This window comes from Lynx canadensis, chromosome A2 (assembly GCF_007474595.2).
Source record: "Lynx canadensis isolate LIC74 chromosome A2, mLynCan4.pri.v2, whole genome shotgun sequence".
Taxonomy (NCBI): Eukaryota; Metazoa; Chordata; class Mammalia; order Carnivora; family Felidae; genus Lynx; species Lynx canadensis.
The window spans coordinates 154,704,229-154,730,012 of record NC_044304.2 but is presented as its reverse complement, the minus strand read 5'-3'; the positions used below and the strand labels follow the sequence as shown (position 1 = coordinate 154,730,012).

The window sequence follows — 25,784 nt, the reverse complement described above, 5'->3', positions numbered from 1 at the left end:
CAGTTCCGGATTGGGTACTGTCATAGGTGGGGCAGTTTAGGAACTGGGTGTCTCCAAGACCTTTGGGGAGTTTGGAGGGGAGGGAGCAATGAAGTGGGTGGGATGCAAAGACATTTGTTAAGAAAGCTGTTACCAAAAAAAAAGGGGGGGATTGTCTTTTTGTAGCCATGCTGAGGCCTTGGGAGAAACATTGTTTTCTGTTGGCTCTGTCACTGTTCTTATTTGTGTCTGTTAGGTACACTGTGGTCTGGTTGCCAGTGGGGTGGACTTTCACTTTCTTAAGGTAGACTGAAGAAAACCAAATCGAGGGCTTGGAAACTCAGGATTTAATATGCAGCATCTGAGAGGAGAGTGGACATTGATGGGGAGATAGGATTATATGCATTTTAATGGTCATAGTTTCACAAATGGCTGTGAGAAGCTGGGAAATTCCAGACACCTTTTGTTATTTGTCATCTGTTAACTATAGTGTGAAACAATAGTGCTAAGGATTTTCCACGGACTCTCATTTAATTTTCGCAACCACCTGTGTTAGGTGCCATTTTTATTCTTTGAAAGTCATTGTCTCGTTTCATTAACTAATTACAGATCGAGAAAGCAGGACCACCGAGGTAAATTAACTTGCTCAAAGGCACATCGCTAGGAATGGGGGAGACCAGGAGATCAGGGAGACAAGCTGAGTCCACAATCTTTGCTTGTCTACTATGCTAGTATCTTGGGGCTCAGATCACACCCTGATTGGAGGCATAGAGAGGATTAAGTGTTTACTATGTACAAGGCACTAAACTCAGTGCCTAATCCTCACAGCAACCCTGTGAGGGAGGGCCTACTAGCATCCCCATTTGAGAGATGAGGAAACTGAGGCTTAAGAGAGAATGGGTATCTAGCCCCAAGTTCGTTCAGCCAATAATTGGTAGAGCCAGCAAATGGGAAATTCTGGATTCCAATCCAAATCCCAATTCCCTCCCAACACAGCATCAGCATCCACTAGGGAAGTACTCCTGGGTCTACATGCTTGAAACCTGCACTTCAGTTCCCTAGATGTGGAGTCTCGAGGGTGGGGGCGTGGGGGGACAGTGAGGGCGGGCCCACCTGGCGGAGCCCGGCCCTCGCCCCGCCCCCGCGGGCGGAGCTCTCTCGTCCGCCAATCAGAGGATGCCGGGGGCGGGCCGCGGTCGCTGCGGCTCCGGCCCGCAGTTCGAGCGGCTGGAGTGCTCGGGAGACTCGACGAGGGGCCGAGGGGAGCGAGCGGGCGCCCCAGTCTCCTTCCCCTCCCCTTCCCTTGCCTCGCCGCCTTCTCCTCTGGCCGCCGGACCGGAACTATGTGATCCCGGAAGTTCCGGTGCCACTGCTGTGTGGGATAAACAGTAATGGCGGAGGCTGCAGCTCCCGGAACAACAGCCACAACATCAGGAGCAGGAGCGGCAGCGGCGGCGGTGGCAGCGGCCTCCCCCACCCCTATCCCCACAGTCACCTCCCCGTCCCCGGGGGCGGGGGGAGGGGGAGGCGGCAGCGACGGCTGCAGCGGCGGCTGGACTAAACAGGTCACCTGCAGGTGAGACGCTGCGCAGCCTGGCGCCGGGTGCCGGGAGGGAGGGGGGCCGAGGCGGCGGAGAGGGCACGGAGGAAGGGGCGGGCGGTCTGCCGGGGGCGGGCGGAGGAAGGAAAAGAGCGGCGTTTGGCCGCCGCGGCCTCCCCGCCCGCGCTGCGTCAACCCCCGCCGGCCGCCGCGGCCCGAGCGCGCGCAGCGCCGCTGCGGGGCCGCCGCACCGCCCGCCGCTCTCCCCGCCCCTCCCTGCGCCAGCCGAGCGGCGCGCCGCGCTGAGGGAAAGGTGGGCTGACTCCTCCCTCCTTTGCATTGTCGCGGGATGCCGCATCCCCTGCCTGCACCTCCGCGGGTTCGGGAAGGGGTGGGTGTTCTTGCCTGGAGCCCGCCTCCCCGCGGCTCTGTGGGGCCGGGGAGCGCAGCCGCGTTCACCGGCGAGGTGGCCTGGCTGTCCGCTGGCTGCCGGGCCCCCGGCGCCTTGTCATCCGTTGGTAACGTCCGCTCGCGTCTCCGCCCCCGCCCTCCGCCGCACCCGAGAAGTAGCTTTTGTTATTTCCTTGTATGTTTATTGAGGTTGGCGGTTCTGACCTTTGTCTTAGTACCGAGTGCCTGGCTCGGATCCTCTCCTCCGCCTGAAATTGTACGGGCTGCCATTCCCCTCCCGCGGCGAAATGTTTTCTCTTGAAATCCACCCTTCTTACTTTTGAAGGGGAATCAAAGAGCTTGTCGCTCCCGGAGCAGAGCAGTTTTGGTTTGGTTTGGTATATCGGATGCAAGGATGTGGAAAAAAAAAATTAGTGGGTGGAGGTTACAGATACGTTGAGTGTACGCATGTAAAAAATGATCACGCTGTACATACGAGTGCATTTAAATGGGTGTTATACTTGGGTTTTTTTAGAAGTGATCCCTAGCGCCCAGAAGCTTTTCCTTTCTCTAAATCAACCTGGAACGCCAATTTGAACCCGCGTGGGATAATTTCCATTCGATACATAAGAATAGTCTTAACACACAGAATTCACTGTCCTGGTGTTAACAGCGATATTGAAGCGTTCTTCTGTAATACACATATAAGGCATGAATAAGCTTAATAAATAGTTTGTTTTCCGCAACGGAATGGAAAAACAAAAGCTGTTTTAGGAAGCTTCTCATTTGTATATGGTAAGAATGGAGTCAAGTGCAGTGTCTTAAAGAATGAGAATTTTAAAGTTCCTATTCATGGAACCGGTTGTTTGAGTGTGTTTACCATTTTTTTTCCCTCCACAGTGCTGCACTTGATTTAAACGTGGTAGTTGGATCTTTTAAAAATAGCTAGTGTAACTTTTATATTCCTGAACTTTTAGCCCTTCCCTCTGCAGTCCCAGTCTGCCTCTATATGCTGAAAACGTTTTGAATATGTGGGTTCTTTTAAGAATTCTATACAATGCTTTGATTTTACTTATCTCCAGTCTCAATATAGTCTAGCTTTGAATACCCATCACCAACCAGAAATTACCATACTTCCCCTCATTTTTATCTTGCAGCTGTAACTTGAACCCACCTTTACAGCAGTGCACAGAATTCATGGTCACTTTTTCACTTCACTTTCCCTGCTGTTAGACATTTTCCCTGTTCTTTCTGGTTCCTCACCAGTATGTAATCAATTCAAAATAGCTTACCAGACTAATCATTCCTCTTTGCTGTCTGCCTGTAGGATCTTTGAGTGAATGCAGTATTCTAGATTGTCCCTGGACTGGTGGGAATTTTTTGCCCAGGAACCAGTATATGTTATTTAAAAAATTTGCATAGCTCAGTAATCTAGTATTTTGAAAAGGCATTGTGTGAAAGATACAAGCTTAGATGTACTCGTTTTTGTCTTTGTAAACCTGTGTGTAACTTGGAGAAAGTGATCTAAAAGTATAGGTTAGTTGGTGCGTCTTAATTTTAATATTTGACATTGTTTTCAGTTGTTCCATGTACCAATATGATATCCTGTTTTTAAAAAAACTTTTTTTCTTGGGATAGGACTATGTCAAATATGTCATTTATTGTAGACTTGGAGCTTTCTTAGAGTACGGACCCTGTTTCATTTGTCATTATCTGTACTTGGTAACAGCTTGTTGATGTTGGTATACCCACACGTAGAATTACCCACTTAACGTGCTTGAGGATTCCTTTGCTTTCATTTAAAAAAAGAATGAACTTTTAAGTTCGCAAAGACATTCTTTTGGGAGACTACTTTGTCAGTTATTCATTAAATAAGCATCAGTGCTTACAGTGAGAGATAATGCTAGATGTTCAAGGGAATGTAGAGATGCACTGTATTATAAATATCTTTATTCTGTTTGAAAGCTAAGTCTCCCTTGAATTCAAGATAGTGCTGTAATTTTAGTGTTTTTGCTTATTTCCTTGTGTCTAGCAATTTGACTAAGACTATTTTCTTAGGGCATAATCCTCTTACAGTTTGTTTCTCCCTTTCCAGTTGACAGACACTTGTTTTTAATTGTTCCGACACATTTGTATATTGTTGTTGGTTACTATTTTCTTAATATATTTCTCAGAATCCTATCTCACTTTTATTTCTGCAGCTTAAGAAAAACCGAACTACATATACCTTTTCTGAGGAACTATTATGCTGCCCCCACCTGGCCATTTTTCATATTTTTTATTGGAGGAATATTATGAAGTAGGCTATTGGTTTTAGCTTCTTTGAGTGTGGGATTAAAATAATACTTAAAAGAATAGATGGTAATTTGGCAAGCTGTAATTTTGAATTTAAGACACTGCTTGATTAGAGTGCTTCTGCAGTGGTAGATATAACTGGCAGTTGAAATAATGTAACAAAAATACAAGTGTTTCTTCATTTCTATTTTTTAAAAGGTTTTTTGCTTTTTTGAGTGTGGGTATAGCTTAAATAAAGGAACTTACTTAAATAAAGGAAAGTCTATGCAAGTGCTGTGATATCCATAGTGAAATTTATTACTTGCAACCTATGGTTTTGCTTTGAAGGGGTGACATTGAAAAAGTCACACAGCTCATTAAGAAATTAATTTGTTACTGGCATTACGATTTGCATGACACCTAGGTGTCTTCTACAGTTTTTATTAAATATGTAAGTATTGTTTGTATAGGTATTGTAGGACATAAAAAGAAATCCATGGTCCTTAACCACCAAGAATTTACAGTCCAGTTTGAGAAACAGCATACATGCACTCATCAAAAACTAAATATCCCAGTAAGGAATGTCAGCCAGTTAAGTGGTAAATGCCAAATTCTCATTCAGTAATTTCTGTAAATCCATCAGGTAGGTTGTTACAGTGCTAGACATGCTTTGAGGGTATTGTTTCTCTTGTACCCTCACAGCTAATATTGTGGTTTTTGTAACATATTTTGGCAAACATGCTTAGATTTCCAAAAGATACAGCAGTGGGTAGAATCTAGTCGATTATGTTTGTTTTTATTCCTGGACAATGTCTGCCTGGAGTCCCAGAATCTTCAAGGTGGAAGGAACCTTAGAAACCATGTGGCCCAGCCTTTTACCTTTTAGTCTGGGCAATGACATCAAGGTGAATTTGGATGGTGGCTTTTTGGTGGTGGCACTTAAAAATAAAAAGCAATTATTTTGCTTTTGTTTTGGGGAGAAATTCTTGGGAGAGGCTTGCCCTTCTCCACTTTTCTGTTGTAACTTCTGTTATGTCATGATCTCTTAGAAATTAGTTGGCAAGGAGGGGTTTCACTGTGAGGATGATATATAATTTTGGGTGTACCAATACCGTTCACACCACTGAGGGACAAAAGACAAGAAAAAAACCCAAAAACCCAGACAGTATGTAGTAAACACCATGTAAATTAACGCTTAGTATTTGGCAGTAACTGATTAGGACTTGTGTTCTAGTGTTTCTGTTGATTCTGCAGTATCCGGTGATTTTGCGTCTGCTTGAATTCCTTCGGTGTTGCTAGTTCTGGACCACAGGAACTTCTTGCTGGGTAGTTCTTTTTCTCAGTCCTCCTGTTGGACCACACATGCTATAGCTTTCTGCAGGAGTAGTTCCCAAAAAGGTTGTTCCTTTGTTTTCTGGCTAGATTACTCCAGTTAACTTCAGATCTTCTTGTGGCAAGACATCTAGCTGTCTTGCCTTCTTTCTCAACTGATCTGTTCACATACACCTCCTATCAGGCATGGGAAGAAACCAGTACAGTCCCCAAATGCGGTCTGAGTGTGGGCAGAGTGAAGCTGTGGAAGGCCCAGGTGTGTAAGGGAGCCAGAGTAGCAACAAAGGCCTAATGCAGTGACTTCACTCACACATCCTGCCCTTTTTGTCAAGTTCTAAAATATAAAGATTGGTGAGACTAAGATGACATCACTAGCAAGTGACAAAGCTGGAAGTGAGTCTCCCACTTCTGATGGGGAGTGCCTGGCTGGCTCCATCTTTTTGAGTTGAGTTTTCACTATCCTTGTGGATTTTCAAGAGTTTCTACCCTTCGTGGATGTCAGCAAGTAAATAGTGGTGTATGTTTTACAAAGGTGCTAATGAAAAGTGTCCTACTGAATGTTAAGTTGCAGGTTTTAGGAAGTTGATCTTTTCTTTTTTAATTTTTTTAATGTTTTTATTTCTGAGAGAGAGACACACACAGAGTATAAGCCTCAGGGAGGGAGGGAGACATAGAATCCGAAGCAGACTCCAGGCTCTGAGCTGCCAGCACAGAGCCCGATGCGGGGCTTGAACCCACGAACAGTGAGATCAGACCTGAGCCGAAATCGACGCTTAACCGAGAGAGCCACCCAGGCGCCCCAGAAGTTGATCTCCTTAAATGAAGCAACTGGTTTAAGAACCCAAGTTATGGTCAGGCAGGGGAGTGGTGGAAGATGAAATCTGACATAGTGAAGAGGGTCATAAACCCAAGTACAGCAGTTGAATGAATGAAAACTTTGCAAATGGGATTTAAAAACAAACCAAAAATTTCAAGTATTGTGCCTGAGATTTAGATGCTACCTTCCCAGCTGGAAATCTCTAGAGGGTTTATCAAGCCTTAAAACTGAATCAATAAATGGTCTGTGTATCTCTGACTTAAGATTGATCCCGAAGAAATATCAAAGGTATAGACACCTTTGCTTTAAAAAGCAAAAGTTCCCACCAGGGATGAGACAGTAAACAACTGTTCAGACACCTTTGTCTTGTGTTTAAAAAGCAAAAGTTCCTACCAGGGATGAGACAGTAAACAACTGTATTCAGGCGTGGACAGTGTTTCAAATGGATAACCTATTAGCAACTGGATACTTGATATATAATACTTTGAGGCATAATTATACTGTAGTGGTGATTACAATGTAATTATCATTGGCTTGTTTAGGTGTTGGGTGTGTGTGTAATGTTGATGTCTTCATTTATGCAGTCAGAAATTATCTATTGATAGAACTAGTTTAGTTGCCCTGTAGTTGAGCATAAGTTCAGACCTGAGTTAGATTATGGCAAACCTAGTAACAGTTGAAGTTAGGTTATAGTTATAATTTGACTTCCAATTATATTTTTATATTTTTTTAATGGACTGCAGTCATAGCACTTCAGGATCTTGATCTTTTTAACTGTTTGTTTCCACTAACATGTTACATTCTTGCCATCTTACCTGTTGTCACGTAGAAGGTTCACTTGCAGGTAATCCCTGCATAGAACTATTCACATTCGAATTTGGGGACAGTTCAATTGAAGGAACTTCTTCAGAGTTCCTTAGGTAAATCTGAATATTTTTTTTTTACATACCATTCAGTGGGCAAGGGGCTTGTACTTTCTGTTACTGTACGTACCAGCTGTAGATAACTGTGACACTCTTGGATATAGTGATGTCATCTGCAAGACCAGCCATATTTACATCCAAGAAATAGGCACTTTTTTCTTATTCTGCCAGCTGTACATAGATGCATATTTGGGGGAGTTGTGGCCTGCCAAAATTAAATCTTCATTACTCTGCTCAAGAGAAAGAGACCAGTAAAGGAAGGACCAAAGAATTTACATTTTTAAAGAATGTTTATTCATTTTTGAGAGTAGCGCAGGTGGGGGAGGAGCAGAGAGAGGGGGAGGGAGACACAGAATCCCAAGTAGGCTCTAGGCTCCAAGCTGTCAGCACAGAGCGTGATGCAGCGCTTGAACCCACAAACTGAGATCGTGACCCAAACCTAAGTACCCTTAATCAACTGAGCCACCCAGGTGCCCTGGACCAAAGAATTCAAAACAAAAAACAAAAAACAAAAACCCTGACAGAAGTCAGTGGTGGGAAGATGGACGGTGGTGGTGGTGGTGGTGGTTCTACTCACTTGACATGATTAGGGTTATCTATAAAAATAAGACCCATATCACTTACCTAATCCACATAAGTTACACTTAGAGAAATATGGACATCCCCAGATTCTGATTTAGTAGATAGGCAGTGAGGTCTCAATGTTTGCATTTCTAGCAAATTCCCAGGTGGTGCTGGTGCTGCCTAGTCCGGATTCCCTTAGGAAGTAAGTCCTAGTAATTCCGCCTGTGATACTTGGTGTTTGGAAGCTGCTGGTTAGATACACATGTAACCCTTTAAGGCACAGGAACAACATACTAACCATAGGACATCGTGATTGCCCTTTAACTCTGTGGCAAAATTGGTTTTTATTTTCACATGTGGATTTGAAAGAATTAAAATGGTCTCTTGAAGTACAGTAGTCTGACCCGTTGTGGTCTGCATTGCTTCTTGATTCTGTATCTTTGACTTTTACAGATAGAGCTGCTATTATTGGCTAAAGTTAGTGGAAAACAAGAAGCTACCTCCTCAGGACTGTAAAATGAGAACAGTGGTCAGATTAATACCAACCTCAAAGTTTAAATCTGAATTGGTGCACATATGCATAGGCAGCCTTCCTTTGGTACCATAATGGATAATCTTGTCATACGGTCTAATTCTACGTGTTCTGTGTTCATTTCACATGTAATAGAATATATTGCTGCCATGCAGCACTAGTATATTACTGATACATTGGCTAAGAATTCTTTTAGTGCTGGCTCTAGACTTTTCACTTATTTTTTTAACGTTTATGTATATTTGAGAGACTGAGCACCAGCAGGAGAGGGGCAGAGAGAGAGAGGAAGGGAGATACACACAATCCAAAGCAGGCTTCAGGTTCAGCGCAGAGCCGGACGCAGGCTCTAACCAGTGAGCTGTGAGATCATGACCTGAGTTGAGGTCGGACACTTAACCAGCTGAGCCACCCAGGTGCTCCTGGCTCTAGACTTTTTAAATCCAATTTTGTGGTTCTTTTTCTCACAGGTATTTCATGCATGGGGTTTGTAAGGAAGGCGATAACTGTCGCTACTCGCATGACCTCTCTGACAGTCCGTATGGTGTAGTGTGCAAGTATTTTCAGCGAGGATACTGTATTTACGGAGACCGCTGCAGGTAAGAATTCTACAGATCAGTTTTGTTCAGGGGTGGATTGGGAGAGATTGGGAGAAAAGATAAGAGTAAGACACATAATTCCAATAATCTTTGAATTGGTACCATAATCTGAAATTGCAATTGAGCAGAAAACATGTGTTTTAGTTACCTGTTTATTACAAATTACTGGGAGATTCAGCAATTTAGAAATAATAGACATTGTCTCATAGTTTCTGGGGGTCAGAATCTGGGCATGGCTTAGCTGAGTGGTTCTAGCTCTGAGACTCCCAAGATTGCAGTCAAGATTTCTGGCAGAACTGGCATTATCTGAAGTCTTGGGGTTGGAGGATCACTTCTAGGGTGGCTCGCTCACTCACTATTGGTGAGACCTCAGTTCGCACCACACGGACCTCTCCCTGGGGCTGCTCAGCGTCCACATACTTGGTAGCTATCTTTTCCCCAGAGCCAGTGATTCAAGAGAGCCAGCAAGGACAAAGCCACAATGCCTTTTATGACCTGGTCTCAGAAGTCCCACACTCCCTTCCACTATATTCTGTTTATTATAAACAAGTCAGCAAGTCCCAGCGCACGTTCAAGGGGAGAGTGATTGGGCTCCACCTTTTGAAAGGAGTAGTGGCAAAGAATTCTGGACATATTTTAAACCATCACAGTAGGTGAGACATTTTGGGAATGTCAGCCAATTTTAGCATTCTTTCAGAAAAGGATTATGTCAACTCTTGTGTTCAAATGCTAAAGAGTTCAAAAGACTGAATTACTGATGGGTGGGATATTAATGTTAGGTCATCCCACATGCATTTTACTAGGAAGTTACTAAGGACAAAGTTTTTTTTTCATATGACTAGAAGCTCAGAAGTGGAACCTCTGGTATCTGAGTTTAAGTCAATCATTTTACTCTTTGCTGATTTTTTTTTTTCCTTTTAGTATTACTGGAGATGGGGACAAATGACAGTGACACTCTACTCCAAAAAAATACCCCCCCCCCAGGTTTATTTATCCTTTGTAGTCACAGTATGAAAGGGGGGGCCGTGTCTAGAGCCCTATCATACTAAATATAAAAGCATTTCTTCATGGGCTGGTCTCTGCAGGTGTTCTAGGCCGATTGATTGTAGGGAAGCTGGGTTCTTTGCCTAGCCAGTCTGTTGAGGATCCTTGTAAACTCTGTCCAGGGAGAGAGGAAATGTCAAGAGGAGACGAGTCCAGAGACGTCCTGGAGAGTGTGCTTGCTGTGTGACAGGAGGAGGGGAAGTATGGCTAGTTAACGGATGATCCTCTTATTCCAGTAGAGGCACTCACCTGACTGGGTCATATAGGTGGGATGAATGAAGAAAAGGTTAAACTGAAGAAATCTAAGCTAAGGCCTGGGCTCTGTGTTAATCATCAGCTTACTTTTCTTCAGGTAGCTTTGCCAGCCCCAGTGGCATTTCGTGTTCTCCTTTGGGACTAAGTAGAAAGAGTATAGAAGTCCATCTTCAGCATATTCCCGTAATCCGTGAGTTTCCTTGTGGTAGATGGAGGTTGAAGGCCAGGGAGTGAGCCCTTGTTTTGGTGAGGCTCTGACATTTAGGCAGATGTGAGTCACCTAATAAGTTTACTTTATAGGAAAGGTGCAGCTCCCTCTCTGGGGAATAGTCCTGATTTGAGCTCGATTTAGAGCCCTTTGGATAAAGTGAAAGGAGTTAGGGAAACCTGTGTATTAATAGCCTGCCTGAAAGGAAGCTTCGGTGGTAAGTAATTGTTTGGGACAGATAGACTGGTCTAGGCAATCTTTTTTTTTTTTTTTTTTTTTTGTGGGGGTGGGGGGTTGTTTAGAGTCCTGGTGGGAGAGGGGCAGAGAAAGAGGGAAAGAGAGAATCCCAAACAGACTCCACAGTGACAGGGCAGAGCCTGCCTCGGGGCTTAGCCTCACAAACCGTGACCTGAGCCCGAATCTAGAGTCGCTTAACCAACTGAGCCACCCAGGCACCCCTAATAGGTTAGGTGATCATTAAAAGATGGATTCTAGACTAGCTAAAGAAGGAATGTTACGGAGGTGCTTGTTCCAAGACTGCTTATTTTCTTGTTAAAATTACACCTGGATGATTTAAACTTTCGCTCTTATGGTATAGGGATTTTTTAAATATAACTTGGCCAATGCCCAGAGATTTCAATTAATTGAACTCCTCACAGAGGGAGTAGTTTATAATGAAAGATAAAAGTCCTAGTTCCAACAGTTCAGAAAAATTACTGCATCAGTGTTTGCTAGTGGTGACACTGTTACGAAGTGAGGCCGTTCTTGCCCAGAGCTGGTGGTACACATGGCAGGAAGTCTAGTATCCTTTGCCCCCACCTGCTGAATGCTATTAGAACTCCCTCGTTTCCTTTGTCTTTTTTTTTTTTGTTTAAGTTTTATTTAAGTTACCTCTGCCCAACGAGGGGCTCAAACTCACAACCCTGATACGAGGAGTTGCATGTTCTTCCAACTGAGCCAGCCAGGTGACCTTCCCTCCTTGTTTCTGGACACCAGTGGAGAACCTTGGTTGACAGGTGACAACCTTTGCTATGGTAGGCCCTTACCCTATAGACCCACTGAGTCCCATAAATTAAAATATTTAAAGATGGGTGCCTGGGTGGCTTAGTCGGTTAAGTGCTGGACATTGGCTCAGGTTATGATCTCAAGGCTCTGTTCATGAGTTTGAGCCCCACATCAGGCTCTGTGCTGATAGCTCAGAGCCTGGAGCCTGATTCAAATTCTGTCTGTCTCTGCCCCTTCCCCACTTGTACTCTGTCTCTGTCTCTCAAAAATAAACATTAAAAATTTTTTTAAATATTTATTAAAAAAATTTTTTTTAATGTTTATTTTTGAGAGAGAGAGAGAGAGAGAGAGAGAGAGAGAGAGAGACCGAGCTTGAGAGGGGAAGGGCCATATAGAGAGAGGGAGACAAAGAATCTGAAGCAGGCTCTAGGCTCTGAGCTGTCAGCACACAGCCCAATGCAGGGCTCTCACGAACCACGAGATAGTGAGCCAAAGTCTGACGCTCAACCAACTGAGCCACCCAGGCGCCCCTAATTTTTAAAATATTTAAAGACAGATACCAGACTTTGGAATGATTGGAGGCGGGAAGTAGCCAACTGGAGGGAAAAATGTTTATCTTCTCTTAGAGCTGGAAGGAAAATTGATTAAACTTCCTTAGATAGAAATTGATCCTATATCAAAGTATTCTTTGCAAGATGTGAAAGAAAAGCTCAATATTTCAGTGTTGTCTCAGCATTATTTCTTCACTTAACACTTTGACTGTAAGGTCACTGATTCTGTGATAATCCATTAAAGAATTAACTTAATTATAATGAAGACATTGTCCTGGGCTCTGAATCCAGTAGATCGAGAGTCCTTTTAAGCAGGACTTGGCAGATTTTTTCTGTATGGGGCCAGAAAATAAATTTTTGGCTATGCAGGCCACGTGGTTTCTTGTCATACAAAAGCAGCCATAGATAATACATAAGCTGCTGGATGTGATTGTGTTCCCATGAAACTTTATTTGGGATGCTAAAATTTTAGTTCCATATAATTTTCATGTGTCCTAAAGTGATCTTTTTTTCCAACCAATTTAAAATGGTGAAACCAGGAACACAAGTCAGGTTGCTACCTGAATCTGTGTCTCCTGGATTGCAATTCTAGTTGCTCCCCCAAAAAGAATGAAAAATAATAATCAACAAATGTCAATGGGCGCCCGGCTGGCTCAGTTGGTGGAGCGTGTGATTCTTGATCTCAAGTTGTGAGTTGAGGTCCCACGTGGGGCATAGAGCTCACTTTTAAAAATAAATAGATAATTTAAATGTTGTAAATGTGTTTTAGAATCAAAGGAATATATACCATTTAAACGTAAAAATGTCAAAGCCACTTTTAGCTCTGGTTGAATTTGGTCTGAGGGTCTGAGATTGATCCCTGTTCCTAAAGTCCATGCTTCACTGAACCATAGTTTTTGCCTTTCCAAATGAGAGTCTTGCTGTTTATTTGTACTTGGTCTCTCCTAGCGCTTACTCACAAATCTTTGCTTCAGAGTCACATTTTATATAGATCTATTCTGCACTAAGGGAATAGCTTTGCCTAAATAGGCAGATTTGATTTAAAAAGTTACTTTTCCGGGGGGTGCCTGGGTGGCTCAGTTGGTTGACTGTCCAACTCGTGATTTCAGCTCATTATGATCTCATTCATGCTTCTTGGAATCAAGCCCCATGTTGGGTCTCTGCTAACAGTGTGGAGCCTGCCAGGGATCCTGTCTGTGCCCCTCCCCTGCTTACATGCTCTCAAAATAAATAAGCTTAAAAAATGTATGAAAATACTATCTCTTCCGTTTAATAGTGTGAACATTTTAATGTGTGTGTTGGTAAAATGTCCCATGTTTCTGCTTGTTGAATTTGTCACCCTTGCATTTTTTCTTTAATAATTTTATTTATTGAGAGAGAGAGGGTGTGTGTGTATAAAAATGGGAGGGACAGAAGGAGAGAGAGGATCTCAAGCAGGCTCTATGCTCAGTGACAAGAGTGGAGCCCCATGCTGGTCCTGTGACCCTGGGATCCTAACCTGAGCCAAAAGAGTGGGAGGCTCAACCCCTCCCTAAGTCACCCAGGCACCCTAGCATTGCTTTGGTCAGTTTTGGCTGCCCGGGGTCTTTAGCATAGTTGCCATGGAAACTGCAGGACCCCCGCCCCCATTGGAGTAGAATCTAAGGGGTAGTACGTGGCCAAAAGCTCTTTCGATAAATGAAGTTTTACTGGAATACACACATGTATAGTATGTACCCATGTACAGTCACTTAAGTAACACCTATGGTGGCCTTTGAAGTATAATCACAGAGTTTAATAGTAATAGTTATGGCAGTGACAGTATGACCTGCAAAGCATAAAGTATGTGTTTGACCCTTTATTTTTTTTATTAAAAAAAAATTTTTTTTTAATGTTTATTTAGTTTTGAGACAGAGAGAGACAGAGCATGAGCAGGGAAGGGGCAGAGAGAGAGAGGGAGACACAGAATGTGAAGCAGGCTCCAGGCTCTGAGCTGTCAGCACACAGCCCGACGTGGGGCTCAAACTCACGGACTGTGAGATCATGACCTGAGCCGAAGTCGGACGCTTAACCGACTCAGCCACCCAGGCACCCCTTGTTTGACCCTTTAGTGTTTGCTTGACCCCTGGTCTATGACCTTGCTCCTCACAGTGTAGTCCTTGGGCTAGCAGTATTCTCATCCTGTGGGGCCTTGGTAGACCTGGAGAATCCTGGGCTCTGCTCCAGACTAAGAAATTAGGTATCTGCCTTTTAACAATTTCCCAGCTGATTCATCGGTACCGTAGTTTGACAAGAACCCAAAGATAGGATCAGGAAATACATACCCCATTTGGGGCTGCTGGCGAGACAGTGACTGCTGACTTTAAATTTTTCTTTTAGATATGAACATAGCAAGCCACTGAAACAGGAAGAAGTGACTGTGGCAGATCTAACTGCAAAATCATCCCTTGCTGCTTCCTCAAGTCTCTCATCGTTAGTTGGACCAGTTGTTGAAATGAATACGGGCGAAGCCGACTCACGAAATTCAAACTTTGCAAGTGTAGGAGCAGGTTCAGAAGACTGGGTGAATGCCATTGAGTTTGTTCCTGGCCAGCCCTACTGTGGCCGTAGTGAGTATTTGGAAGACTTAAAAACAACTTAGGGCACTAGACAGTAGTCCATCCTTTAGGTGGGTTTCACAGCCTTCTACTTCCACTCTTCAGGTTTAACCTAATCTGTTAAAAAAAGATTTTTTTTAACGTTTATTTATTATTGAGAGACAGAGCATGAGCAGGGGAGGGGCAGAGAGAGGAGGAGACACAGAATCCGAAGCAGGCTCCAGGCTCCAAGCTGTCAGCACAGAGCCCGACATGGGGCCCAAACCCACAAACTGAGATCATGAGCCGAAGCCAGATGCTTAACGGGTGCTTAACCAACTGAGACACCCAGGCGCCCCTTAACCTAATCTTAATACACTAAATTGGATTACCTAAGATTTACCTATGAAGTGAAAGAAACTTTGATCCCAATAATAGTGAATTTAGAATGTTTTGAAAAACTGAAGCTTCTTTTGCCTCTTTCCTTTAATCAGTGCCATTGTAGAAGAGGTGCCTAAAAAGTTTTGTTTTCTTTTAAATAAGCCCATTCATGGAAATATCAGCATTAGAAAGATTTGTTTCAGGAGTAAAGGGATTAAATAGACTGTTTGGCCTTTAATTGAAGTTCTCATTTTTTCTTTTCAGTTAGGTTCTCAGTTTATTACCTTATAGTTCATATTTCCCCCTTACCCATTTTGGACCTTTACTGCCCTCTTAAACATTTTCAGCTGCCCCTTCCTGCACTGAAGCACCCCCGCAGGGCTCAGTGACCAAGGAAGAATGTGAGAAGGAGCAAACCGTGGCTGAAACAAAGAAGCAGCTTTGCCCGTATGCCGCCGTGGGAGAGTGCCGGTACGGGGAGAACTGCGTGTATCTCCACGGAGACTCCTGTGACATGTGTGGGCTGCAGGTTCTCCATCCCATGGACGCTGCCCAGAGGTCACAACATATAAAAGTAAGTCAGCGGTGTCATGTGCTAATAGGTGTGAGATGGGATTTCCCCCTTTCACAAGCATTGTTAATTTCAGAGAAATGCTTGGTGAATTCAGTGGTTTTATCTCTTGGGCTCTGAATACCTTATCACGAAATCCTTTCAGAATTCAGACCATGGGCTCTTTCTTCTCTTTAAATGTTTTCATTTTCTTTAAAAGTGTTTATTTAAGTGCTGTCTGTACTCAATGTGGGGCTTGAACTCATGACCCTGAGATCAAGAGACACATGCTCTTCAACTGAACCAGCCAGGCACCCTCCTTTTTTTTTTTAAATACCAACAGTTTTTCCGAGATTCACATTCCATAGAATTTACTCTTCTAAGATTGTCTCATTGTTTTTAAGTCTATCGACATAGTTGTGCAACCATTACCATGATTGTGATTTTAGGACATTTTTCATCATCCCCAAAAGACACTTCATGCCCCTTAGCTCCATTACTCCATCCTGCCCTTCGTCCAGCTCCTGACAATAAATAACTGATCTACTTTCTGTCTCTCTGGATTTCCCTGTTGTGGGGATCGCTTCTGAATGAAATCCTATATGTCTATCAGTACTTCATTCCTTCTGGCTGAATAACAATTCACTGCATAGCTGTACCACATTTTATCTTTCCAGTCATCATTTGAATGGACACTTGGATTGTTTCCCCCTTGGCAGTCTCTTGGAGAGTAGCATTGCTGGGTCACAGGAAACCACTGCCAGGCATTCTCCACGGTGATGGCACCGCTTTACCTTTCAAACACAAAGGGTGCAGATTGCAGGCTATGGTTTTAAGCCCATTGCAGCATAAATTTTTTGTTGAGAAAACATTGTATTATGAATCTTATTTATTGGAGCAGATTTTGCCTCCAATCGTTATCATTTCTGTTTAATAAAGAATAATTTGGTTGTTGGGTAAAGCATGATGTAGGATAGACATAGTTTGAATCCTACCTTCGCAGCATGTTGGTTGTGTTAATTAGGCAAGTTAAATAAATCGTTCAGGTATGTTTTGGGGATAGTAGCGTCTTTTTTTGTTTTGTCTCTTTTTGTAATGTCTGTTTCTGAAGATTGTTTAAAAAGAGGTTTCAGAAAGATAAAATATACTAAAATGTGGTTATGTGGATTTATGGGTGACTTTTTGGTTGCTTTTTTGTATTTCCTACAATTAACATGTTTCTTATAAAATGAAAAAGTATGTGTAGTGTAATACATGTCAGTTACACCTCCCTTAAAACAAAGGGTGGGACATCTACACAAATCTGTACATGAATGTTCAGAGTAGTGTAATTTTTTTTTTTAAGTTTATTTAGGTAATCTCTACATGCAGATAGCCTTCCACAGTGTAGATAACTGACCAAGCCAGTCCCTAAAGGACACATTTGTATGAAATGCCCCGGGATAAGCATAGCCAAAGATTACTAGTTGCCTAGGACTGGGAGGCTGGTTTCAGGGGGATTGAGTGAGTGCTGTGGGAGTGGGGTTTTTCTTGGGGTAACGGACACATTCTCCTATTGATTGTGGGGATGGTTACATAACTAAACTGCACCCTTTGAAAGAATGAATTAAAATGGTATGTGAAGTATACCTCAATAAAGCTGGTTTTTCTTTTAATGTGAAAATTAGGTGCCTGGCACATAGTTGTCCCCTAATAAATATTAGTTTCCATTATCCTTAATGAGATCAATAAACAGTATGAAAAACCATCTCCAACATGGATCATAACGCAGAGGGTAAAGAAAACTGGGTGACACCTCTCCTCCCTGCCCCCCCCCCCCCGCCCCGTTCTTCAAGTTGCATTCTTCTAGTTTGACTTTGTAATGATGTAAAGACCCAAAAGGTTACTGTATTTGCTTGTGAACAAAGCTGCTTTCGATGTCCAATTGGGAACCTCTTTTTTGGGTGACTATTGATTTCTCTGAACACCAGTCTTGAGCTATCAGTGGAAGTCTTCGTTGTTCAGTGACTTGATCACACTTCTCTCTCTACTGTCTCTAGTCCTGCATCGAGGCCCATGAGAAGGACATGGAGCTCTCGTTCGCTGTCCAGCGCAGCAAGGACATGGTCTGCGGGGTCTGCATGGAGGTGGTCTATGAGAAAGCCAGCCCCAGCGAGCGCCGCTTTGGGATTCTCTCCAACTGCAGCCACACTTACTGTCTCAAGTGTATTCGCAAGTGGAGGAGTGCTAAGCAATTTGAGAGCAAGATCATAAAGTGAGACTCCTCCCCAATCTCCGTTTGTGCTTTCTATTTTGGGGAAGAATTTAGTATCTTGTGCCAACTTTTCAACCAGATGGACCGCACTTAAATGCATGCATTTTATCTTGAAACTGGGGTATTCTAATCGGGACTTCTCCTTTGTATTTTCCGCTAGCTTCTAGGTTAGTTGGTATAGGTCTACTCTTCATTTGAACGAGGAAACCCTGTGTATCAGTCAGTAGATTCTTCGTGCTTTTTCTGAGGAGATTGTGTTTAATGGATTAGCCAGTTTAGGCTCAGCGAACAAACTTATCTAGCTCTGAATGTATGTTTCCTGACGTTTTACATTTTCCACTTTCCTATTCCATCCATTAAGCTAGCCAATAATCCACCATCCTTTAAAGATTGTTCTCATAACTGAACAAAGACTACATAATCTAAACAGAGCAAAGTTACAAGAAATAAATCTATTTAAACGAAAGAAAAAGGAGTCCGTGTGAAATGTCTTCTTTGGTTGTTTTTTTTGTTTTGTTTTGTTTCTTTATTTTTTTGTTTCTATTTTTTAACCGAAGTTATTATTATTATCATTATTTTATTTTTGAGTGAATTGGCTAGCCATTGAATTGAATTTATGAAGGAGTTTGTCTTGCCTCAGAGGAAATGGTCAGTTGTGTGACAGTGTGTGGAACCCTTTCAGGAAATGCCCACTTGCCTTTCAGTTAAGTCTTTAAGTATGGAGGTGACACATCAGGGTGTGTCCTTGAAGAGTGGGCCTGTAAAGGGGGATATGCATTGCAGCCTGTTCATTGTTTCCCAGGTCCTGCCCAGAATGCCGGATCACATCTAACTTTGTCATTCCAAGTGAGTACTGGGTGGAGGAGAAAGAAGAGAAGCAGAAACTCATTCAGAAATACAAAGAGGCAATGAGGTATGAGCACTGCAGCCTTTTCTCAGGCTAAGATCCCAACATGGCTTGGGTTCACTTTGAAAAGAACAGTGCTGCATTATATACTCCTACCTCCTTCCTACCCTTTCTTTGACTTCCCAGTACAGTTTCTTGTGTCGCCCCTGATTACACTTCCCCGTTGTGTACCTGGCTATGACACAGTCCTTGGGGTGCACGCCAAGGGACTGTGTTATAACGAAGTCTATACTGCTGATTGCTGAAACCCCATGAGTGGGGTTCTGCCTTCTTCTGCGTCCATGTTCTAGTTGTCCTATGTGCTTGTGTGTGGGCTTCTAGAAGATTTTCTGTCTGCTGGATCTGCGGTACTGGAGCTGTTACAAACAGCATAGACTTGAACAGAGTGTCTGTTTCTAGTTAGTGTTTCATGCATTCGTGCACACATGTTTAAGAACACACGTTGGGGAGGGCTGTGAACGAACATGCTGGTTCTATCCCTACCTGTTTAACGAAATACCGGATGATAGTCAAATACAGACCTGAAATCCACTGTGAATAAGGGTTGCGATATTTTCCTTTCCAGCAACAAGGCGTGCAGGTATTTTGATGAAGGACGTGGGAGCTGCCCATTTGGAGGGAACTGTTTTTACAAGCATGCGTACCCTGATGGCCGTAGAGAGGAGCCACAGAGACAGAAAGTGGGAACATCAAGCAGATACCGGGTAACTCTCGCTGTTTTTTTAAAGGAGGGGAAATTCCACGCTATCCGTTGAGTCCTGCACAGATTGGGGTAGGGGAAGGAGATTACCGCACAGGTCTGGGAGTGAGACTGGAGGATGAGAGGAGGAGAGAGCCACCTCAGGAAATGGGGAGGGATAGGAGAGGAAAAGATACAGAGTGCCCAGAGCTCTAGCCTAAACGGTTTGCATCAAGTAACCAGAGGGTAGGAATTGGTAAAGTCGAAACCCTAAATGAGAAGTCTGTTCGTCATGCCGTCTGGTGTGCTGGACGGTTTGCCTTAGAAACACCAGGATAGAAGATGCTACTCGACAGTGCCCTCCCTATCATGGCCTTGTTTTTTACAGGCCCAACGAAGGAACCACTTCTGGGAGCTCATTGAGGAAAGAGAGAACAGCAACCCATTTGACAACGACGAAGAGGAGGTTGTCACCTTTGAGCTGGGCGAGATGTTGCTTATGCTTTTGGCCGCAGGTGGGGACGACGACCTGACAGACTCTGAAGACGAGTGGGACTTGTTTCATGATGAGCTGGAAGATTTTTATGACTTGGATCTATAGCAGCTTTGCGTTGTGCACTGGTCTGCCGAGCCTCAGCCAGGAGCCGTCCCCGTGGTGGTGTGGCAGTGCCCGTGTTTCTGTCCTAGGCAGGCCTATCCAATCCAGGTGCTGTCGTGGTCCTTTTTACCCAGGGCCTGTCTTCTCGTCCCCTCACCTTCCCCCAAGGAGTGTGTTGTCTCCTCTGTTTCCAGAAGTTACAAAAATAAATCTTAAAGCTAGTTTTTTTTCGTAACATGGATTTAACTGTCAGACAGAGTAGGTTAGTTGCGCCATCTGTTTCCCGCCAGATTCACACGGTTCTAGGGTAGCGTTTACGGACTTTTCCACACTCTACTTTGAGGACCCCGGGTTCAAACGTAACAGCGCGGGCCCCGCTTTCGGGTCCAAGAATAGGGGTGACAGGTGAAGGGTCTGGACTGTGGCAAGTAGCCTGCTGCAGACTCACAAGGTGGATGCTTGAGGCTTCTGGTGAAATCTGCACATCTGTTGTGTTTTTACATCTATCTGTTCCCTACCCTGTACTTCCCACCTGTGCCCTTGTTCTGTGGTTTTGGTCTCTTGTTTAATTGTACACAAGTAATAATTACGGGGTAACCAGAACCAGGTGCGAATGTGTTGAGATTTTTATCGTGCAGCACGATAGGCAGATTGTGAAAGAACACATACAAAAAGATAGAGCGGCGTAAAAGAAATGCAGAGCCGGAAGTGGACTCCCAGGGGCTGCTGGACTTGGTGTGCACGAGTGTGAGCGTGCGATAAGCTTCTCCCTGCATAGACACAGTGTTCTTAGCCTTAGTGGAAAGGCTTGGTTTAGTGGTTTCAGCCTAGTGTGGCCAATAGATGGTAAAGGACAAAGCATGTCTTGGTAGCTGTAAATAGCAGTGCGCCTGGTTGTCCCACACATTCAACCCCGGGCTCGGATACACAGTTGTATTTAATGTTTTACGGTCTCCTCGCCTTTCCAGGCCAGGCACTTTTGGACAAACCTTTGTCCTTGTTTCAGGTTTCATTGTTGGGTTTTTGTGTTTGTTTTTGGAAGTATTTTACTCCTTCCATCCCTGAGCTTTGCAGGCAGACAGATGTGATTCAAAACTTAATATTCTGACACGTTTCTTTTAGTGGAGTAATTGGTGCGCAGGAGTAAGTCACGCTTTCCCACTGAACGGGGGCAGGGCTGGTAATCCACGAGACAGGCTAAAGTTGAGTTCTTACAAGAATTTCTTGATTGGAAATTTTAGCTTTGAGTTGTGTTGCTCTAGTTTGGGAGATAACTTGGAGATGCTCCTCATTGGTCCATCCACTGCTGTGATTCCTTGGGTCCCGCCCATTCTTTCACTTTAAGAGAAAACAAGTAACTGTTGCAGAGGTGTCTGTATTTTGCAGCTGCCCTTTTGTAAGAAGCACTTTTCCCAAATAAAACAATTAAAAAAACCAGTTGGCTTTCTCTTTCGTGTACTGAGCAGTTTTGGTGCAGATGTCAAAGCATAACATTTGTTTCTTTCGTGGACTCTGATCAGTTCTTCAATTAGTCACCTCTCTGTGGAGGAAAGTGACCACTTTCCCTAAAACATCTAGCCTGCTCTAAATGCTTTGAGAGATACAGAGAGGACCTTACCAGCTGGGATCCTCCAATGATTCTGTATTTTAGAATTTGCAAGGCTAAGACTCAGGCCCTCTTTGGCGGCCACAGGCCCTGCCAGTTTTCTGCTGCTGCGCGCCTATAGCTGAACCTGCTTCGTGTACCCTCAAATAACAGGTAGGTCACAACATGCCATCTATTTTGAAAGGGTATTTTTCTCCCTGATGATGCTATCCTACTTTTTATTAATAAAAACCATTCTGCAGTGACCTTTTTGCATTGCTTATTTGTAAAAATACTGTTGCTTGGTTTAAATATCTATGTCAGGAATTTGTGCCACTGAGAATGTTTCCACCTGTAGGAATGGTGGATACTGTGACTTACTGTAGTCATAGTAACAGCTATAGGTCCGTGAGTAGTCTGTTTCTGTAAGCTCTCTTATCCATTGCTTCCTTCCAGAAGTGTTGACATTGTGCCTCCAGCTGCTGGGGATCACACGGCACCCCCAGAGTGATGCTGGAGAGCCTCAGAGGCAAGGTAGAACCGTTGGGGGTCTGAGTGGGGAAGAGAGACTCTTTTGAAAGCCTCTGCTTTCTGGTGTCTGGAAAGGAGGAAGAGGTTCATTGGTGGTTGTCCTGTTGGCATATCTGTGTCTGCACTGGGGAGATGGTCTTTGCAGGCGGTGACTGTGGCTTGCTTCTCGAGGTGAGGTACATTTATGTTTGGAGCAGCTCCCTTCAGGTCTTGGGAAAGGCAGTGGAAGCTTGTGTATCAGCCAATCCATAACATGTTCTTGTCCTGTTCTGTGCACTGAGCACGAGCTCTTTCAGTGTGCCCGCCTCTTGCGAAAAGAGTTGGGGAACCAACAGTGACCATAGAAACCCCTCAACTTTCTCATTTGCACAGAACTACTGTTTCAACCTCTTGTCATGCCATCACAACACAATGAGTGGGACATCCACAGATTCTTACTTAAAAAAGAAAAAAAGGGTTGGGAGAATAAGTGAAGTAAGTACAACCCAAGAGTTGAGGGAGAGAGGGGAGGTGTAGGATATTGATGGTGTTTCTAAGTCTATGCCTTCTGGATGCTTAGGGCAGCTGCAAAGCCCGACTTTTCTTAGGCTGATGAAAGGTGAGCAAAGGGCCAGTCCACCATTGACCTCATTCTTCCAATCGAATGCGGCTGTTCACCAGCCTGGGTCACACAGAGCAGGACACTCAGCTGATCTCTGAGGGGCCTATAATGTGACCGCAAAATAAACAAACCTTCAGGGTGAAAAGCCACTGAGATTTTGAGTCTTTTTGTTATCCCAACGTAACAGCCTGTTTGAAACCATCTGTTTAAGGAACTGTCATACAGAAAACTGAGGGCCTTTTGATGTTTAAAATACTCAATTATTTTAGCAACTTTTTGGGGCACTTTTATTCAAGGCAATCCAAAAGTAAGATAAGGGGTCACTGGGTGGCTCTGTCGGTTAAGCATTTGACTCTGATTTCATGAGTTTGGGCTTTGCACTCACCGTGGAGCCTGCTTGAGATTCTCTCTGCCCCTCCCCTGCTTATGCCCTTTCTTTCTCAAAAATAAACCAAAATGCCTAAAATACAGGAGCAAGTAATAAAGTGTATCAGTGAATCAACACAAACTTTATTCTATGATTTAAAATTGGTACTTGGTATACAGGTATTAGGAGAAAAAGCATTATTACAAACTGTACTTTTTTGCCTACCCTTTGATAATACATGTTAATAATGAAAATATCTACTTTTTTTTTTAATTTTTTTTTCAACGTTTATTTATTTTTGGGACAGAGAGAGACAGAGCATGAACGGGGGAGGGGCAGAGAGAGAGGGAGACACAGAATCGGAAACAGGCTCCAGGCTCTGAGCCATCAGCCCAGAGCCCGACGCGGGGCTCGAACTCACGGACCACAAGATCGTGACCTGGCTGAAGTCGGACACTTAACCGACTGCGCCACCCAGGCGCCCCTACTTTTTTAAAGGAGACTATGGTAATCTGTATGTCAGAAGACTTTAAATTGTGGGGTGCCTCGGTGGCTCAGTTTGTATATTTTGTGACTCTTGATCTCGGGTCATATGTGTTTGAACCCCCATATTGGGTATAGAGCTCACTAAAAAAAAATTAAAATTAAAATTAACTAGTTGCTATAAATAGGATAGCAGAAGGTGAGTTTTTAAATATCCTTCAAACGCTAGAAGCCGTTTCTGAGGGTTTCAGTGGGCTTGAGCAAAGGAAAAGAAATTTTTGTTATATCTGAAGTGATTGACATATCAGGTCTCCTCCAGTGGTCATGTTTTAAGATTTTTCAGTGTCTAGGACTTTCACAAACTAAACAGGCTTCCATTTTAGGTGGAAGAAGTGCTCTGCAGTCAATCACTTTAACGAGGCAGCACTTTATTAAATGACAGAAGATCTGTGGCTGACAAGAAATATCCTCACCAAGACTGACCAGGTTTTAACACCTCCCTTACCAGTGCATGGAAGAAATAAACCATGTAGTACCTAAACAAAAGTATTTTTAGGTTCAAGTGATATGCTCAGTGTCATTTGAACCAAATGTTTATGCTTCTCAATAAATTCAATGAATTTGTAAAAAGATTTTGCTTGAACGTACATTGATATTTAGGACATTTGGCAGGTAGTGGCTGTGGTTTCTTGGGTGTTTTTTGCCAGTGTAGCTGGCATGAAGTATCCTATTGTAATCCTTTTCTTCATGAAGTCATAGATATCTGTGGTTTTATTTTAGGTTTAAAATTTTTTTTGAGTATAGTTGATAACTAGTTTTAGGTGTACTTCAGTGGTTCAACAGTGATTATTTTTGGTAATGACAAATTATTATACTATGAAGGTGTAGATTAAAAGAGCTTTTAACAGGCCAGGGAAACCTTTTTTTGTTGTTTTTTTTGGGGGGGGTGATGCTTATTTACTTTTTGAGAGAGAGAGTGCAAGCGGGGGAGGGGCAGAGAGAGAGGGAGACACAGAATCCAAAGCAGGTTCCAGGCTCTGCACAATCAGCACAGAGCCTGATGAGGGGCTCGAACCCAGGAACCGTGAGATCATGACCTGAGCTGAAGTCACTTAAACAAACTGAGTCAGGTGCCCTGGGAAAGCTCCTTTGAGCTGAGAGCTAAAGGGGAGAAAGGACACCCTTCAGAAAGACCTGTGCCAAAGCCCTGAGGCAGGCAAGAAGAGAACAGCTTTTATTGGACACTCCCATTAATGGCATTTGATGGCCTCTAGGATATGCCCAGTTTACTGATCAACAATAACTTTTCCCTTTAGAAAAGTATGTCACCGCAAGTGTCAGTAACAGGGATAAAGCTGGATTGCCTTCATACATAAGACATTCTTTGTAAGTTTGAGTATTTTAGTAAATTGTGACCTATCCTGACCTGCCCTGGAAACCATAGTGCTTCTCAAACTTCAATGTGCTAATCAAGGGAAGGGGTGGGTTGGGGATCTGGATGAACTGCAGCCAGTTTTGGGAGTGCGTGATGCCAGGCCAGCCTGTCCAGGTACCACGTGTGGGTGCATTAGAGCTTGACTGAAGTGTGAGTCAAATACAATTTTAGTATATGTGCTGCCGAAGCGAGCACATGAAGTGTGAGTCAAATACAACAGGCAGGAGGTGGCTCTTGGCCCCGCCTACCACTGGGAAAGCCGCCTACCAGGCTTATTCTGTCTTCACTATTGGACTCTTTTTTGTGAATTTACTTTTTATACTCCCTCAGGCAAATCTGTAAGCAAACTTCTCACTGGCCAAAAAATGTAGTGGGATTTAACCTTTGGAATTTCCAGCTGACTACAAGCTTATGGAACTGTAGACCCTGCAGACTAAGGGAGTATATGAAGGAGACTATTTAAGGAGCCACAAAGAAAAAGAAAGCATTTTTACTGTATTCTAGTATTCGATAACCAGTAGCCAAGCAAGTTAGCGATTAGTAAACCAAGCCTGCAACTTGAAAGATTTAGTCTTCTCCTTAGTCTAATTTATATCTTTGAGTATTCTAATGGTAAAGCAGCTATTCTGGTACTGGACCTTGTAAGTGTTCAGTCAACACATTTCTGTTGCGTTAGGGGAATAGTTGCATTTGAGAGGACACGTGCAATTAGAACAGCTCTTAAAACGTGTGATCTGGCCAGATGCTCTTTGTTTTTGTAGGTCGAAAGCGTTTCATAATGTTATATGGCTCAATCTAATTGTGTGTGTGTGTGCACATGTGTGTAATTCTCACCTATTAGTTCCCTA

General features: G+C 43.5%; 1 protein-coding gene across 2 annotated transcripts; it reads left to right on the top strand.

The window, feature by feature from the left end:
• The first annotated feature begins 1,204 nt into the window (after window positions 1-1,204).
• Window positions 1,205-21,368, top strand: MKRN1 (makorin ring finger protein 1). Of its 2 annotated transcripts, XM_030308570.1 has the most exons (8): window positions 1,205-1,555; window positions 8,819-8,947; window positions 14,369-14,598; window positions 15,294-15,520; window positions 17,536-17,750; window positions 18,553-18,663; window positions 19,223-19,361; window positions 19,725-21,368. In XM_030308570.1, the coding sequence occupies exons 1-8, from the start codon at window positions 1,371-1,373 to the stop codon at window positions 19,935-19,937; spliced, it is 1,449 nt and encodes a 482-aa protein (XP_030164430.1). In that variant the 5' UTR covers window positions 1,205-1,370; the 3' UTR covers window positions 19,938-21,368. The 2 variants fall into 2 exon arrangements, with proteins under 2 accessions (XP_030164430.1, XP_030164432.1); XM_030308572.1 differs by lacking the exon at window positions 8,819-8,947.
• The last annotated feature ends 4,416 nt before the right edge of the window (window positions 21,369-25,784 follow it).